Below are 15,337 nucleotides of genomic sequence, written 5' to 3' on the forward strand. Positions count from 1 at the left end.
GGGCACCTTATTGTTTATCTTTTAGTTATACAAAACCAGTTGTGTGCTTGAAATGACCTTTTCCATTTAACTCAACTTGCTTATTTAGCGCTGTTTAGCATCATTGGCTAATTCTGTTCTTTTTTTCATGGTCACCTGCTGCCTTCATATGGCTGCATGGATTGAATGACTTGGCGAAGAAGCTTGTCATACGCCATAACGCAGATGTGGACAACAGATACTGTCAGAATCAATCATACCACTTTACAAATTAATGCAGACCACTTAACTGCTTTAACCATATTTCCACACTTAATGCTATAAGTTATAAATAACTAAACATTGTGATTACAGTCCACCTCTCTCTCTCTCAAACACACGCACGCACGCACGCACACACGTTGTGCAGGTCCACTTTGTGTCACGGCCTGGTTGTCAGTGATCTGCAATATTGAACTATAAAGTACCCAACATCAGTTTCACATCTCAGTCACCAAGACTATCATTTATGATGCATTAGACCAGGCTGAAAATGACAGGACAGACCTTCACATGTAGCCTGCTATGATGTTAAATTTCACCATTTACATCTAAAGGACACACCATGTGTGTGGGTCTGATGGTTGTCTGGTGGTCGGGTAGGTCCGGCTATTAAAAAAAAAAACCCTGACCATTACATCCTGTCCTAGTAACGACCAGCAAGCCAAGTGATTCACAAAAAGCTTCAGCATAGTACTACATGATAGTGTGTGAAAGTGAGAGAAAGACAGATTTTTTGTGTGTGAGAGAGAGAGAGAGAGGGAGAGAGAGAGAGAGAGAGAGAGAGAGAGTTATCTTTTTACAAATTAATTCATCTTTGCCTGTTTGCTACTAAAAACAGCCACTAATTCATGTCAAGTTCCCCAATGAATCACATTTTGGTAAATACACAGAAAAAATGTTAGTGAGCTCAGATATGAAACTTTGAAAACGATCACGGAGCAAAACGGTTTGACTGAATGTCAAATGTTGCCGTGTGCGCCGTTGGAGACTGTTCGCACCTGAAGGATTTGATGACATTTGATAATCGAAAGCAGTAACCTATGAAGCTCATTGTTATCACTGGCTTGAGTGTGGGAATCACCTAAAATATCTTTCTTTGTAGATAGACAGAATTTCTCAATAGGACCCATTACGTCTACTGGGAGATTAAAAAAGTGTAATGACCATATGACATTGCAGGAGACGGAGCTCAGCTCTGGCAGAGTGCGATTTGGATTTTTTGGCGATTTTCCATCGCTTTACTTTTTGGTAAAAACAAAGTAGTGACTAAGAATGGCACACTTATCTGAGCTTGACTGCACTTCACTGTTTTGCTTTGACAGTGAGCACACTACACTGATATGTGGCAGTGGCTACATAAAGCGGGGGAAAAAAAGTATGGAAACCACATGGAACTGATGCTGGTATTTCTCACATGTCAGCAAAGGCTCAGTAATCTGGCAGAACATTAATCTAAGGTAAATGTTGTGTAAAGATTAGAAACTGCCTTGGGGCTTAATGTTAAACTATCTGACAGTTCGTGGTAGGAAATGAGTGTATAATGAGATCAACATGACAGTATGAGCCATCGGGAAAAACAAATCCCTCAGTGCAAAATACCCGTCATCATGACTAAATGTGCACCATGGACTAGGCCAGCTTCCCATGAGTACATGCAGAGTGACTGATAAATACTCTAAATGCCTGAACTTTGAAACGTTCAAAAGGTCCAAATCCCTGCAATCTTCTCTGAGCGGGTCTTAATATGGTCGGACTGTGTTTTAAGTACCCTGAGGATAAAACTCTTAATGGTCATCATAAACTGTAATCCAGAGAGATTCTGCTCTTATCCAGGATAGACGTCCAGGAAACTGTTCAGTGTGAATCGAGTCCAATCCCATTTTAACGGGCTTCACTGCATACTGTAGAGCTGTATGTTAGCTGTAATAAGGTTTGGGTTCATCATCATCATCATCATCATCATCAGCGTTGAACACACAGCAGCACGTTTTGTCATTTTTAAACCTCACGTCTAATTTAATTTTTGAGTTAGAGCATCAATGGTGACTAGTTAGATCAACTCACCGGGGGGCATATACAACGTTTCGGATACAAATTAGACTAAAGACCTGTAGCAGCGACAAAACAATATTTTCTCCAATTTTTTTAATGCTCCTCATTAACCAGTGGGTATTTTCTCATTTTAACTCCCTTGATCCACAAGTATTGTTTTAAGTCTTAATGCATTTATTTATCTTTGTCAATCCTGGAGAAATATTTTAAGTAAATAAGTAAATCCATGCTTATATTTAAGATGTTTAGAGGTTGTTGTAGTTTACTTGAGTGTTTACATTATTTCCTTATTCATATTAAATCAAAGACAAGTTTAATACTATTCATATACAATGTATGTATTCTATAAGACTGAAAAACCCAAGAACAGACCCGTTTCTCCAACTAATAGCTCCAGCACTACCTCTCTGTAATTTTTTTTTATTATCTCGACAACCAACTCATCCGATCGGAGGGTTTGTTGGAGGGACTCCAGGAAGTGCAGTGTTTCTCAAATGTGTGTTGATTTGTTTTGAAGTTCTTATTCTATGAAATCACAGAATCTTGGTTTGATGCAGTTCCCAGTTACATAAAGCGAACCCCATACCCCTCATTTCATTTAGGAATGCACTTGCTCACACTTTGTTGGTGGGCGACATGACAGTGAAATCACTGAATGTTGCTTTGTGTGTGTGAATACAACCCATCAGCCCGATCAAGCTACTTTTGCAGGAATGCCACGGTTGCGACATGCCAACTGGAACATTTTGAGCAGAAAAACACATTGATTTAATATAAAAAAGCAGCACATCTTCATATGGAGGAGCTGCAGGGATGATTGGAGCTTTACTTTCAAAAACCGCTTTAATAAGTAATAATTTTTCAAAAACAATTCAAATTTCTGTTGATCAAATTCATTAATCAACAAATTGTTGCAGCTCACATTGAAGAAATGCATTCTGCATGAGTATTTTGATAAAGAGGTAGACCTAGCTGTAAATACTGCATTCTTTTGTTTTTACTTCTAAAAGTTCTAAAAAAAAACACTTTACAGCAAGTTGTGCCTGTCTCCAATGATCTGCTCAAATAACAGAAACTGCTGGATGAGCAAACAAAACAAACCGCTGATCTCTATGGAGATATAGTAATGTAGTGCACCATTCTACCATAAAGCACACACGTACTTGTCACTAATGGATGTGAGATTGAACAGAAAGTGCCTTGTGCGTAGTCCTGTGCTTACACCTAAGAAGTGCAGATTGGCGTGATCTCTGAGGCTGTGTTGTGAGGAGGAGAAAGTGGCTTTTTGTCGCTGAAAGCAGCAAATACTGGGGGTGATCCTTAGGTCAAGGTGATTTGTCTTGTCAGGCAACTTTTCACCTCCGGTTCTGTGGTCGCTCACCAGCCCGAAAGTCCTCAGCAATACCACACTGTTTCCTGGCTCCACTTCATAATTGATGAGGAAGCAGGCAATATGGGATTAGATCCAGAGTGACAGCGCTTTATAAGCCTTGGACAGATGTAAAGAAGTGATGATTTTAACCCTTCGCCTGGAATGGCTATGCCACAAAGGACTGGTGGAAGGCTAGCTCAGTGGCAGGCTGAGATGAAATAATAATTTATCACAGACTCTTGACAGATGATATGTGGCAGCACGGTACAGCAGGGAGGATATAACCCTTTAATATTGACATACTATCATGATGCAAATTCCCACAATCCCCCTTAATTATTAACATATAGTACATGAGGAGCTGGAAGTGGTTTAGTATCTGGTTTAATGAAGAGAAATGAAGATTATGAATTTGAATGTAGCCTTTTCTTGTGTAATAAGCCACCATGGTTGTTTTTCCTTTTTGACATGTATTATCTGCTGTATACTGTAGATAATATATTGAAAAAGATTTTAGAAAGTGTTTAAACCAACAAGCTCTATTGATTTTTAATCAGTTTTTCTATACATTGAATTATGAATATGAAATTTACAACAGAAGCCATTTGTATGTTTTTAATTGGCATTTCTTAAAAAAGGAAATACTAATCTCACAAAGTCAACTTTGTTGGTTTAAAGTAAAATTTGCATTCAACACTGTACCTTTGAGCATTTAGTTATAGTAAGAGTTGGTTATAAATGGACTCTTATGGTGCATTTCCACAAATGTTTAGATAGAGATTACAAACAAAGTAAATGCAAAGATGTTGAGTTGAAATATTTGAACTAGAGCGAAATATAGTAACACACACCAAATGTGGTGAACTCTAAACGTAAACAATTCACATTAAAAAAGTGTTACTTTTATATCATGTAGTGTTCTAATGTTGACTGTACGCTGCAACAATAATCCATGAGTTGACCAAATCCATTGGCAGGTGTTTTGATACCTGATTAATCATATCAGCCATTTGTCAAGTAAAATTCGACATTTGGAGTCGCCTCAAATCCTTGAAAACTGGGATAGCCATTTGTGAAAGTTGGATTTACTGACAATGATGAAAACAATCAATTCTTGTAGGCCATTATTACTGTGATTTGGTCAGTTCAGAATCTAGTTCTATGATGTTTCTCTGTGATCTCTGTGATCGGGTCGGTTAAGCCTCTAACACAAGGATGATTAAAGGTCTTTTTCAAACTGAGCACATCTCATTTACTTTTTGCTCTCTCCGTCTTTCTCCTACTTTCTTCTTTCCTCTTCAGACAATTTGTACTGAAATGGGGCAACAAGTTGCAAGCTAAAAAATACAGCATTCAGTTATGGTTATATAAATGTTTACAGTTTAAACATCAGTGAAGGCTGTTGCATAAGTTTCTGTGTTTAACATGGATTTAGAAAACATATTCGCTAAGCCTTTAAAAACATTTTAATCTCCAGAGTTGGATAATGCTCTTAAAACATATTTATTTTTCAGAAAATAATCAACCAATTTCTCATTTCAAACGATGAACAATGACAGCAACGATAAATCAAATCATAAGGACTGTCATTATGGAAAAATATGGAAAAAAATATAACAAAATAATATAGCATAGGAGGGACACTGCAAGCAGAAGTAAATCTGAAATCCCAGGGGAAATATGCTCACATCTTTCCTTTTCTGCAAAGCTTTGCACTCTGCAGCTGATTCTACTGAGATGTGGAGCATACAGTGAAATGTACAAATCCAGTCATATGAAAATATGTCTCACACTGGCCCCCACACCATGAGATCAACTGCATCAAAAATAAGGATCTTTGCATCGGCAGATTGTTCTTCATATCAGCTCTTAACTAATTCTTATGCAATCTAATACCAAAAGACTATGACACTATGTCCATAGAAAAAGTATTCAGAACATACAAATGTATCAGCAGTTTTGTCAAATCAAAACGTTGTAGATGGACCAACTATTGGTTCCACGTGTATATTTTGTATGTACAACAGAAAACAGAGATAAACGGGACGTTTGGTTGCAGGCAGTCATAATCTCACAGGATAATCTGAAAAATACAGCACGGCTCAGCGACAAAGACTCACTTCCAAGCCGAGCAACACAACAACAAACAATAAAGCTGTGAAAAGAAACTCACCTTGGCGACTCTATTGGCAACTTCCCGACCCACCATGAGGCCCTGGACAAACGTCCGTGCAGCAATGAAGGCCCTGGTGACCTGGGCCTTGAGTTTCCTGGGCACATCTCCAAAGGGCTTTAGTTGATCTGTGTATTTACTGACGCACTCCAGGTAGTCGTCTGTGAAGTGGTACTGAGAGTTGAGTAACTGGAACATGCGCTCCAGCAGCCGGGACCAGAAGTCATTCAGCATCTCCTCCAGGTTGACGTTACCCCCTGTGTAGTATCGCTTGAGCTCAGTGAACAGGTCCTGGAACACCTCAGAGTTCTGCTTATACAGCTTCCCGTATGTCCGTGTGAACATACTGTTGAGAGACTTCTCAGAATTGTCCAGAAGCTCCAAGAAAAACTCTAGATGGATGGATGGTTTGGGGAGAGGAGGGAGGGACAAAAAGAAACACAACCTGGGTCATTATGTGGAGATTTGCAGTATCTAGTGTCTTTTCCTTCAAAATAAACTGGACAAAAGTCTTTAAAAGCACAAGAGCAGGAGTACCATCTACTTCAAGTGCTGTTGTATACACTTAAATTAAATTTCATTTTATAACTCTGCACATGAAGAGCAATGTTTAGCAGCCAGCAGGCACTTGACTATGTGAAGAAAGTCAGTCCAAAGCATTAATAATTTAATAGGAGAAATAATGGTCCGCAAGGACTATGAATGATTAATGTAAAGGTTCTGATTGCATACTGTAACAAAATATTCATAAGTTTTAGACACAGACACTAGTATACATTATCATCCTGAGCGCCCACCATTATTCCCAGATGCATTAGTTTCTCACTGAAACAATTTGTTTGTCCACCGAGGCAGATGGCCTATGAGCCTATAATTGAATATTTTGTTACAGTTTATCGAAAGAAGCTCCATTCGCTTTGAATCATCTGAAGAGTACGCAAAACGTAAGGGGCAAAATTTCCACATGAGACAAGGACATCTGTTCTATTTCCATTACTGTATTTGCCATTGATTCAGTACAGACATCTTACACTGAGTTGTATTGCCATTCAAAAATAAAACTATATAGATGTCCCTTAACATCCCTAAAAGCTTTTCACATTTCAAAAACAAATTCTATTGATTTTGCAGTCATTGTTCAGGAATTTTTTATTACTTAAAAGAAAGTAAAACCATTTAAAATCTTTGTTTTACAACATTGTCTAAGCTTCAAGCCTCCAATTGGGCTTTTTCTAATGATACACAGAAATTTGAGATATTTTTTAGGTGTACTTTTGTGGCGACATTAATAATGGCAGAACATCAGACTGTAGAGTGTTGTAAGTGATTTCTTCCCCTTTTGCAAAAAGGAAGCCACTTAGTGAAGGTTATGTACTGTTAGCATTTCAAGATTTGTCTTTTTAATAACAACTTTTAGCATTTTAGGATCCTTTGTGCCACTACATTTAATTTGCTAGCAAGCTAGGCTAATGACTTTAAACTAATGGAAGTTAGCCTAGCCTGCTTAACATTTGGAACAATTTCTGTTGGATTTTACTTTGCAATTTTGAACAAAGAAGGAAAAAAAAACAACGTAACAAAATGTCTTTTAAGTGTAGTTATTCAATTCAGTGCAGTTTTATGTTGCATTATAAATTATTTCAAAACCAAAATTCATAAGTGGAAAAATATAATTTACATTTAAGATTCAGAGAAATAATTGTTTCTTTGTCATCTGCCCAAGTGCCTTTCTTCCACACACCCGATCTCTGGAGCATTAAATCAGCAAACAAAGAGGAAATCAGAGAGGAAAAAAGACGCAACATTAGGTGGGGAGTCTCACTGAAGCCTAGCTAATAGGATCCCATGTTCCTGAGTGCACAGACGTAATTGTAGGGAAGATCATAACACATCTCTCCAGATATTCCTCCATCCTCCTTTGTAAACAAACCCACTGCAGATATTTCACATGTCATGGTTTCTAATAAACCATTCAGGTGCTTTTCTCCTGGATGGGTATTCTGGCTGGCTGACATTCTTCATGCATTTGTGATAGCAGTCACACCCCTTCTTGGTGGCCATATCCTATTCTAATAATACATTTCCTTTCTTTGATTATATATATATTCAAATATATATATTTGAATATGACTAAACCATTAGTCATGAGGAACCACTTCATATGTAGTTCAGCTATTGAAGCACATTTAAGATATAGTGCAAAATGCTTGTTATTCAAACAACAAAATAAAGTTGTCATGTTATATATATATATATATATATATATATATATATATATATATATATATATATATATATATATACATATATATATATATCAACATTTCATACACTCATACTGTAGCTGGGTTGGAGAGGTACATTATGAATACATTGCTGAGCCCTGACAGGATAACACACTGTTCTGCAAAGTGTGTTATACCACCAGTGTGAAATAGTTAATACATTTCAGCATATGTGCATATCCTCTGTCTCTATGCTTATGTTACCAGAGGTTGGCTTGCTCACCAGTTCTAAGATTGATGGGAGTTACAGTTGATGTTAAACTGTTCTGGGATTCCTATGGCCTGCTCTTTATTCCTCATCACCGAACCTCCTTTTTTCCCTTGTTGAGATGGGAACACAGCATGTCCCTTCTGAAACAGGTAGGAGACCAAGCCTTCGCCACTTATTCTACTTTGTTTGCAGCTGACAGACCTGCCATTACACCAACACGTGTTTAAATATAAAGAGCCCGTGGGACCTTTTTCACCTAATTTTTTTTTCAATTAGACCTGAATCAAGGACACATAAGCCCCTGTGTATTATGCATTCAATAGTATATCCATGTCAAACAGTTTAAGTGCTCTACAAAAGCCTAAACAACAGTTTTTTTTTATGCAAAAAAATCCTAAATATTATCTTAAAAACATAGATTGAGGCAGATAAATTCTGCACTTGCTTCATCAAATCTTATTTGAGAATACATTTTTATTAAAACTTAAAATGGAAACTCAAAATAAACAACATACCAACATACATATTCACTCTTTGATAATGTGTAACTTCCAGGAAGGTGTAAATCAGTGTTGACTGACATGATAATACTGTATGCAGCTGTTGCTGGACTGTGGTTATTGATTTCCCAACCAGAATGAGGTTAAATGATTGACTTCAGCGGTCTGCTCCTTTTCAGGCCTTCGTGGACTAAAAAAACTCCCCTGAAAGATACTGAGCAGCAGCATTTCTAATCGATACGTTGCATGAGATCATGATAGATCTCGTCAACAATGTACCAGTTCACACTTATCTTTAGAGAATGTCTTTCTTAACCCCCACTAGCTTTTGCTACTTTTACAAACAGGTCTACTTTTAAAAACTGCTCCTGAAATATTTCAGATTAACAGAAATGTATGTACAAATCAGTTAAAGCAACTGACTGTTTTAAATTATATAATCCGAACAATCGAGTTCTTGAAGTAATAGAACATGCAAGAACACTGCAATAATCACTACTCTTCTCTTGCGTAACTGTTGTGTGTTAGCTGTAGCAAGAATATTGAAAAACCAACCAACAGAACTTGGGAGAACTCCAATGTAAGAGACACACTTATTCTGTTAAACAGGCTGGCATGTTTATACTACAATAATAAAGTTTAATTGTCTACAATCTGAGGGAAGGTCTGCATTTGTGCATCAATTGCCACAATTGACATGAATTCTGTGTATACTTTACACCTGGATATAGACACACAAACTGCCAGTATATTGTAAAATGCATCTCCTATAATAGATAGTAAATTATTTGGTCAAATTTTTCACGAGACAAGTACTGTTAATGGTCCTTGACTGTGTAGTGTGTTTTAAAAAAATGTTGATATAATACAGTGTGAATCAAAGTATAGAACAACCTAGTCTGCAACTATGTGAATTAGTTGTGTATTTTATATGGTTTCTTATGATTAATCCAGTAATAACCTTACTTTTTGTCATACATTTTCAATCTTAGTTATGTAACATTATTAATTTTGTCTACATTAAGCTGCTTTATAAATATAATTTAAGATTATGGTGATTATTATTACAAATAATAATAATAAAAATAATAATAATGATCTAGCAGTATTTTTTCTTGGCGGAAAGCACAACGAATAAAAGGCATAATAGTAAAAAAAAATAAAAATGAAATGAGCCCAACATTAGTGGCAGAAATAATTTAGGTTGGAGTTTGTAATTTTCATACTGAATATACAATGTGTTAGTACCCTTGAAGTAATTCTGAGTGTGAATAATCAATTTTCTCTGAGAGCAGCACAAAGTGCTCCTTTGATATCTGGCCTAATAACTGTAAATAATTATGATTAATAAAGGTGACCTTTCTGTTACTCTGATAATAACACTTTATCCACACAGGAAAAAAACAACACCCTGCACTCACGCATTCATTTTACTTAACTATTTGAAAACTCATTGCTTTTAATTTTTATATTGCTCAAAACAATGGAATCTCAAATGCTCATCATGATGAATGGAGACCATGTTTCAATTAATGGTCAGTGTTCAGTAGCCAGAGTATCATATTATACAAAGCTTAGCATGGATTCTATGACATTTTATATCTTTTAGTCTGGTAATGTAATGTTGAAGAGAGAGAGAGAGGGGGGGGGGGGCGTAGAGAGAGAGAGAGAGAGAGAGAGAGAGAGAGAGAGAGAGAGAGAGAGCATGTTTGAACCAGATTCAGCTTATGTGTTTCAAAACATGTATAACTATGTTCTTTCTTTTGTATACAGAAGAATCATTGACATTGACCCCTCCTCTGGCCATCCCACAGACTCATCATACATACAATTTTCTGTTTGATATTGACAAGAAGTTTCCAACTCTGTGTTTTGAAGCTTGCTGACTGCAGCACAGATTCTTATCAAGAATCATGCGAACCACTTCAACAGCAAGTTAACACTGCCAATTGTCTAAACTGTACCGATTCCCATCTGTTGTCCCTGGGCGTACACACAATGCACATATTTAACAAAAACACAATGACTTTGCATAAAACTCATGTAATTTACATACCAGTGCATGACATTTAGACAGGAATTATCAGATCTTAATGGTTACATGACCCTAACCCTTACCCATCAACGTTGTTCATCAGATTTGTCAGTGATGCCTCAGATGTTCGAATTGAAGTATGTTTTTTTCTGTTCTTATCTATTATCTCCTTTGTTCTGTCAAACTCATCAGCCATTCATTTTTAATTTTTTTTTCCATTTGTGTTGAAATGATTAAATCAAAATTTAACAGACAAAACGGTCAGGTGCACCACTTCTAACAAAATTAAAACAATTTAAATTGACCATCCTTAATAAATATATATTTTTATGCTTCCCCCCTATTTTTTAAATTTTGTTCAGGACTATGCTGCAATTACTCACAAATCAATCGTTAAAATAATTTCACTGTGACTCCAATAATGGCCTCTGTGTACAACAAATTCAAAGCAATTATGGTTTATTATGAACTTTCTTCATCCATGACCGCAAGTGCATCTTAGCAGAAACGCTGAGCAAGCAAAACAGATGCTCGTAATTTCCATCTCGTTGTTAATTACAATTTAAACCCTGCATTCCCTGATTTAAAATGGCCGCATCGTTTGTTTATTTTAGTTTTCTCTTATGTTCATTACATGCACGTGTGTGTGTGTGTGTGTGTGTGTGTGTGTGTGTGTGTGTGTGTGTCGTCAGCCCAATATGATAATGTTCTTTTCTGTTCTGTTTGTGGTCCCGAACAGACTGTGAGAGTGGGCAAACAATCCTTAAATATGTTTCGGTTCTCTGTTTCCCCTGTGGATAATGAGTCTGATATTTGGGGTACTAAACAATTATCAATAGTGTCAGTGCTTAAAATGATCTATTTTGATTTTATTTTAATATCATCCAAAAAACTATGGAATGAAAACATTTAGTTTTTTATATATTCCTTCTTCTTGGACAAAGACCAGAGCTTTCTTAATATTTTGTTAAACTGTGTATGATGAATTTACAGGATGCACTTTTCTCAACAAACTAACATAAAAAAATGTCTCTGGAGTCACATTCTTTGGTTTCTTTTGAGGATTAAAAACCAGTCCGGATTCTAAATCACAAGTGAAAACGGCAGCAGTATTGCTAAAGGGAGTAAAGCCTCTGATGTAAAAATATATTTTAAATGGGAAGAATTGCTGCAAGACAAAAACTAAACAAAATTATGATAAATTTTTCCTACTTCACTGCATTTTCATTTTTCATTCCTAACTGCTCATTACAAAGTGTTATTCTCTGACACACCTACTGTACTCTCTGAACATACACTACCGTGTCAGTATTTCAGTTTATATTCCATTTGTAGCTTCTCACAGTTTGCTTATAATTTTCTGCACATGAGAACGCGGACAACAAGTTTGTGCCCAATTCATTAAAGATTCAGAAACATCTGTTATCAATCATATCCATGTTGATCCTGATGAATCCCAATCATTCATTAACAGAAACACGACAACAAGACCTTAATTATCATGAATTAACATACCCTAATGGCGCTGGATGAGAAATGTCACATTAGTCAGTGGAGAACACCCACATTTGGAATAAAGTGGACTATCATGGTACTGATGACAGAAACAAATAAGAAATTCTGTTAGTTTTGGAGTCCATCTATCTCATGCAGAGGCAGTCACAGAGGTCCAAAGTGAAACCAGATCTTCCAGGCTTTGTTCCAGAAATATACAAAACCAGAGATGTTGTAAAAGAAAGACAAACAACTTAAATAATACTCAATGGATAAACCTGGAAAGCCAAAGATGCCAATTGTATGACACTTATACCACCCCTCCTCTCAATAAATCCATTGTTTGCTTTATAACAGCCAAACAAACATATCAAGCAAATCTTGTTGTTGCACTGATGAAAGCGAAAGCTTGTGCATGTGTGATATAAGTATAACGTTTTAAACCTGTTTCTGGGGAAAAGAAAAATTTGATGATGATGATTTGATTCTTTTATTTACCAGAGACTAATGAGAGTGCAGTTGTTGCTTTCTACCCATTCATCTAGACAAGACCCTGGTCATGTTAGCCTGTAATAATGAACCTGTGGGCGTTGCCAAGATGGTTGCAGCAGTGGTCGGTGTTACTGGGTTAACACGGTGTTCAGGCACCCATCTATCACATAAATTGTCCACCAACTGCACTCTCTATCTAATTTTTTATAGAAATAAAACCCAATTGGTTCATTTTCCTATATCAGCAGGGTATGGCCCCCATGATAAACACATTAGAAAAAACCCCTTTGAAATGACTCATTACCAATGCTTAATACTTGTTAAACTGAAACAAAAAGTAGAAGCAACATTTAGACAGTTCTCAGATTTAAAAAACTTACCATGTCAGTATACAATAATTTTGATTTAATTTCCAGAATATTTACTGTATCACACTTCACATCAATACCCTGTCTCATGTTTAATTTCAACAAAGGAATCTATGTTCATTGAACCTTTTTTTAAAGCTTCTAGCCTCTGTCTAGAGATGGCTACAGATGAAAATGTTTTGTTTTCATTGCAAGATCTCAGGCAATAAATGTTTTTTTTTCATTTTCTCTGTTCAATAAACTATAACAAAACAAATTATGTGGATGATGTGACATAAAAGTACACACATCATTACATATAATTTAATGTGTATCCCTATCTGTACAGTAGTGGTGAATCCTTTTCTCACATTGGGGACAATGCAGCTGGACTGGAGCTTACTGTTATCTGCATTTAAATAGAAACACTACATTTACTGTATTCAGACAATGTCATTATTGGCATTTCAAAACTCTAAAAGCAAAAGGGTAAAACACTACTCAACTAAAACAATTGAAGGCTTTATGTATTTGCTTTCCTCCGGGTTCAATGTATTCTTTCTAGCGGTGCACGGGGAGTTTTAAATTAATTGTTTGCATGGAAAAATACACATACACAGAGCTGATATTGATTAAACGGTGGGTCAGTTCATGCATGATTGTTCATCAATCATAATCAAATTCGCTTTAAACTGTGAGTGAGAGCAAACAGATGAGTGAATGCATGAATACCAAAGGCCCCAATCCCCAGGCAATACCACTCCACTTTGATGACAATGCATTTTAAACTGATGACATTCTCTGCAATGAAACTGCACAGAGCCGACGACCAGGTGGCAAAAATCCATTCCCCACACATACATGATGCATATCACACTGGAGCTGACAGCATCGATACAAGGGACTTGTAATTAAAGCCCACTGCTGTAGAATATAGAAGAATGGGAGGCAGGTCTCTCACAGCCCATCAATCACACAGTGGCAGCTCATTTAAAACATCTTTAAAATTAAAGTTGCACCAGCCACTGGCTTTTACAAAGAGCAATTGTTTTTCTGACAGCTAAGTGAATCTCTGCAGGAATCACTGGGAGAAAGGTTGAGTGTGGAGGACTTTCATGCAGAGAGCTGACATACTGAATTGAGAAGGAGCCTGTTGTCTCTTCTCAGAGAAATAACTTTGGCTGTACTCGATGCTCTCTGATAGCAGCGCGGGGGGGGTCACATATTTGCCTTGGATAATGGGCTTTTAGACATAATGGCACGTGGCCAGAAAGACGAAACAGAGAAATTTCACAATTCAGCATCTGTTGTATCAGAAAAAGTGAGATGGTGTCCAAATGTACCATCTGGCTCTGTAAATAAAGCATGAGTGGATACCCATGCAGGTTTCATCTGCACATTTGTAAATTGGTTGAGAGATAATTTCTGTCCAATACATTGCAATGACATACTTCCTTTTGACAAATGCATCAGTAAAATAAAAGAAGGAAAAAAATACTCATCTACAGTGATACTCATATAATCGAAGAGAACAAAAGCATCGTTACCTGCCGTTGTGTCTCAATGTACATATGATTGCTACAGCTAATTACATGACCGCCATCACGGAGAGAAAATAGTATGGAAATCTCTCAGTTCATCATCAAATCAAGTTGTGGTCTAAACATTCAGGGATGACAAATAATTATTCCTCTTTGAAGATGCTCTTTCAAATAATATATAATGTAATATAATACATTGCGTCATTATTGTAGAGCCCCACACACATTATCATTTCTCTCATGAAGATTATTGTCATCAAAGCCTGATGCCTTGTTTCGTGAATTTACATCACACCATGCGACATCACAATGGAAGAAAGAAAAAACGACAACTGTATAACTCCATGACAGGGGAAAAAAATATCTCTGAGATTCCTTAATAAGAATTGCTTTAATCCACCTTCATGTTGTTGTGGGAGATAAAGAGAAGCAGTATGATGACAATGACATGTTTAAAGAGAATCCCTGAAGACAGACAATGACTGGTAACACTGGTGCAGGATTTCTCCTCCCAGGTCTGACAGATTTAGTGAGATCTATTTCTATACAAGTCAAATATTCAAGGCAAATTTCACATTAATTAGTTGATCATTTTTTTATTTTAACATAGACCCCAGCTGGGGTTAATTATCAAATTATAATCACTATGACATAATTATCACCTAACTTAGTCACCGGTACAATGAATGTGGATGGCGGTGGTATAGTTTGGACTTGTCTTAATCATCACCTTCGAGAATTTATTAAAGGGCCCATATTATGCTCCAGGCACCTTTTCAGCCTGCCTCCACGTATATTTTGTTATCTGGGGTGT

At 36.6% G+C, this 15,337-nt stretch overlaps 1 protein-coding gene across 3 annotated transcripts in view; it reads right to left on the minus strand.

The window, feature by feature from the left end:
- The window catches only part of gpc6a (glypican 6a), a 140,588-nt gene that overhangs the window by 50,607 nt on the left and 74,644 nt on the right, over positions 1-15,337 (minus strand). For all 3 annotated transcript variants that reach the window (XM_035628093.2, XM_035628091.2, XM_035628092.2), the window contains exon 3: positions 5,619-6,010. In XM_035628093.2, coding sequence (XP_035483986.2) covers positions 5,619-6,010 — 392 coding nt within the window. The remainder of the gene's footprint in view (positions 1-5,618; positions 6,011-15,337) is intronic.

Source organism: Scophthalmus maximus, chromosome 4 (genome assembly GCF_022379125.1).
Source record: "Scophthalmus maximus strain ysfricsl-2021 chromosome 4, ASM2237912v1, whole genome shotgun sequence".
NCBI classification, from domain to species: domain Eukaryota; kingdom Metazoa; phylum Chordata; class Actinopteri; order Pleuronectiformes; family Scophthalmidae; genus Scophthalmus; species Scophthalmus maximus.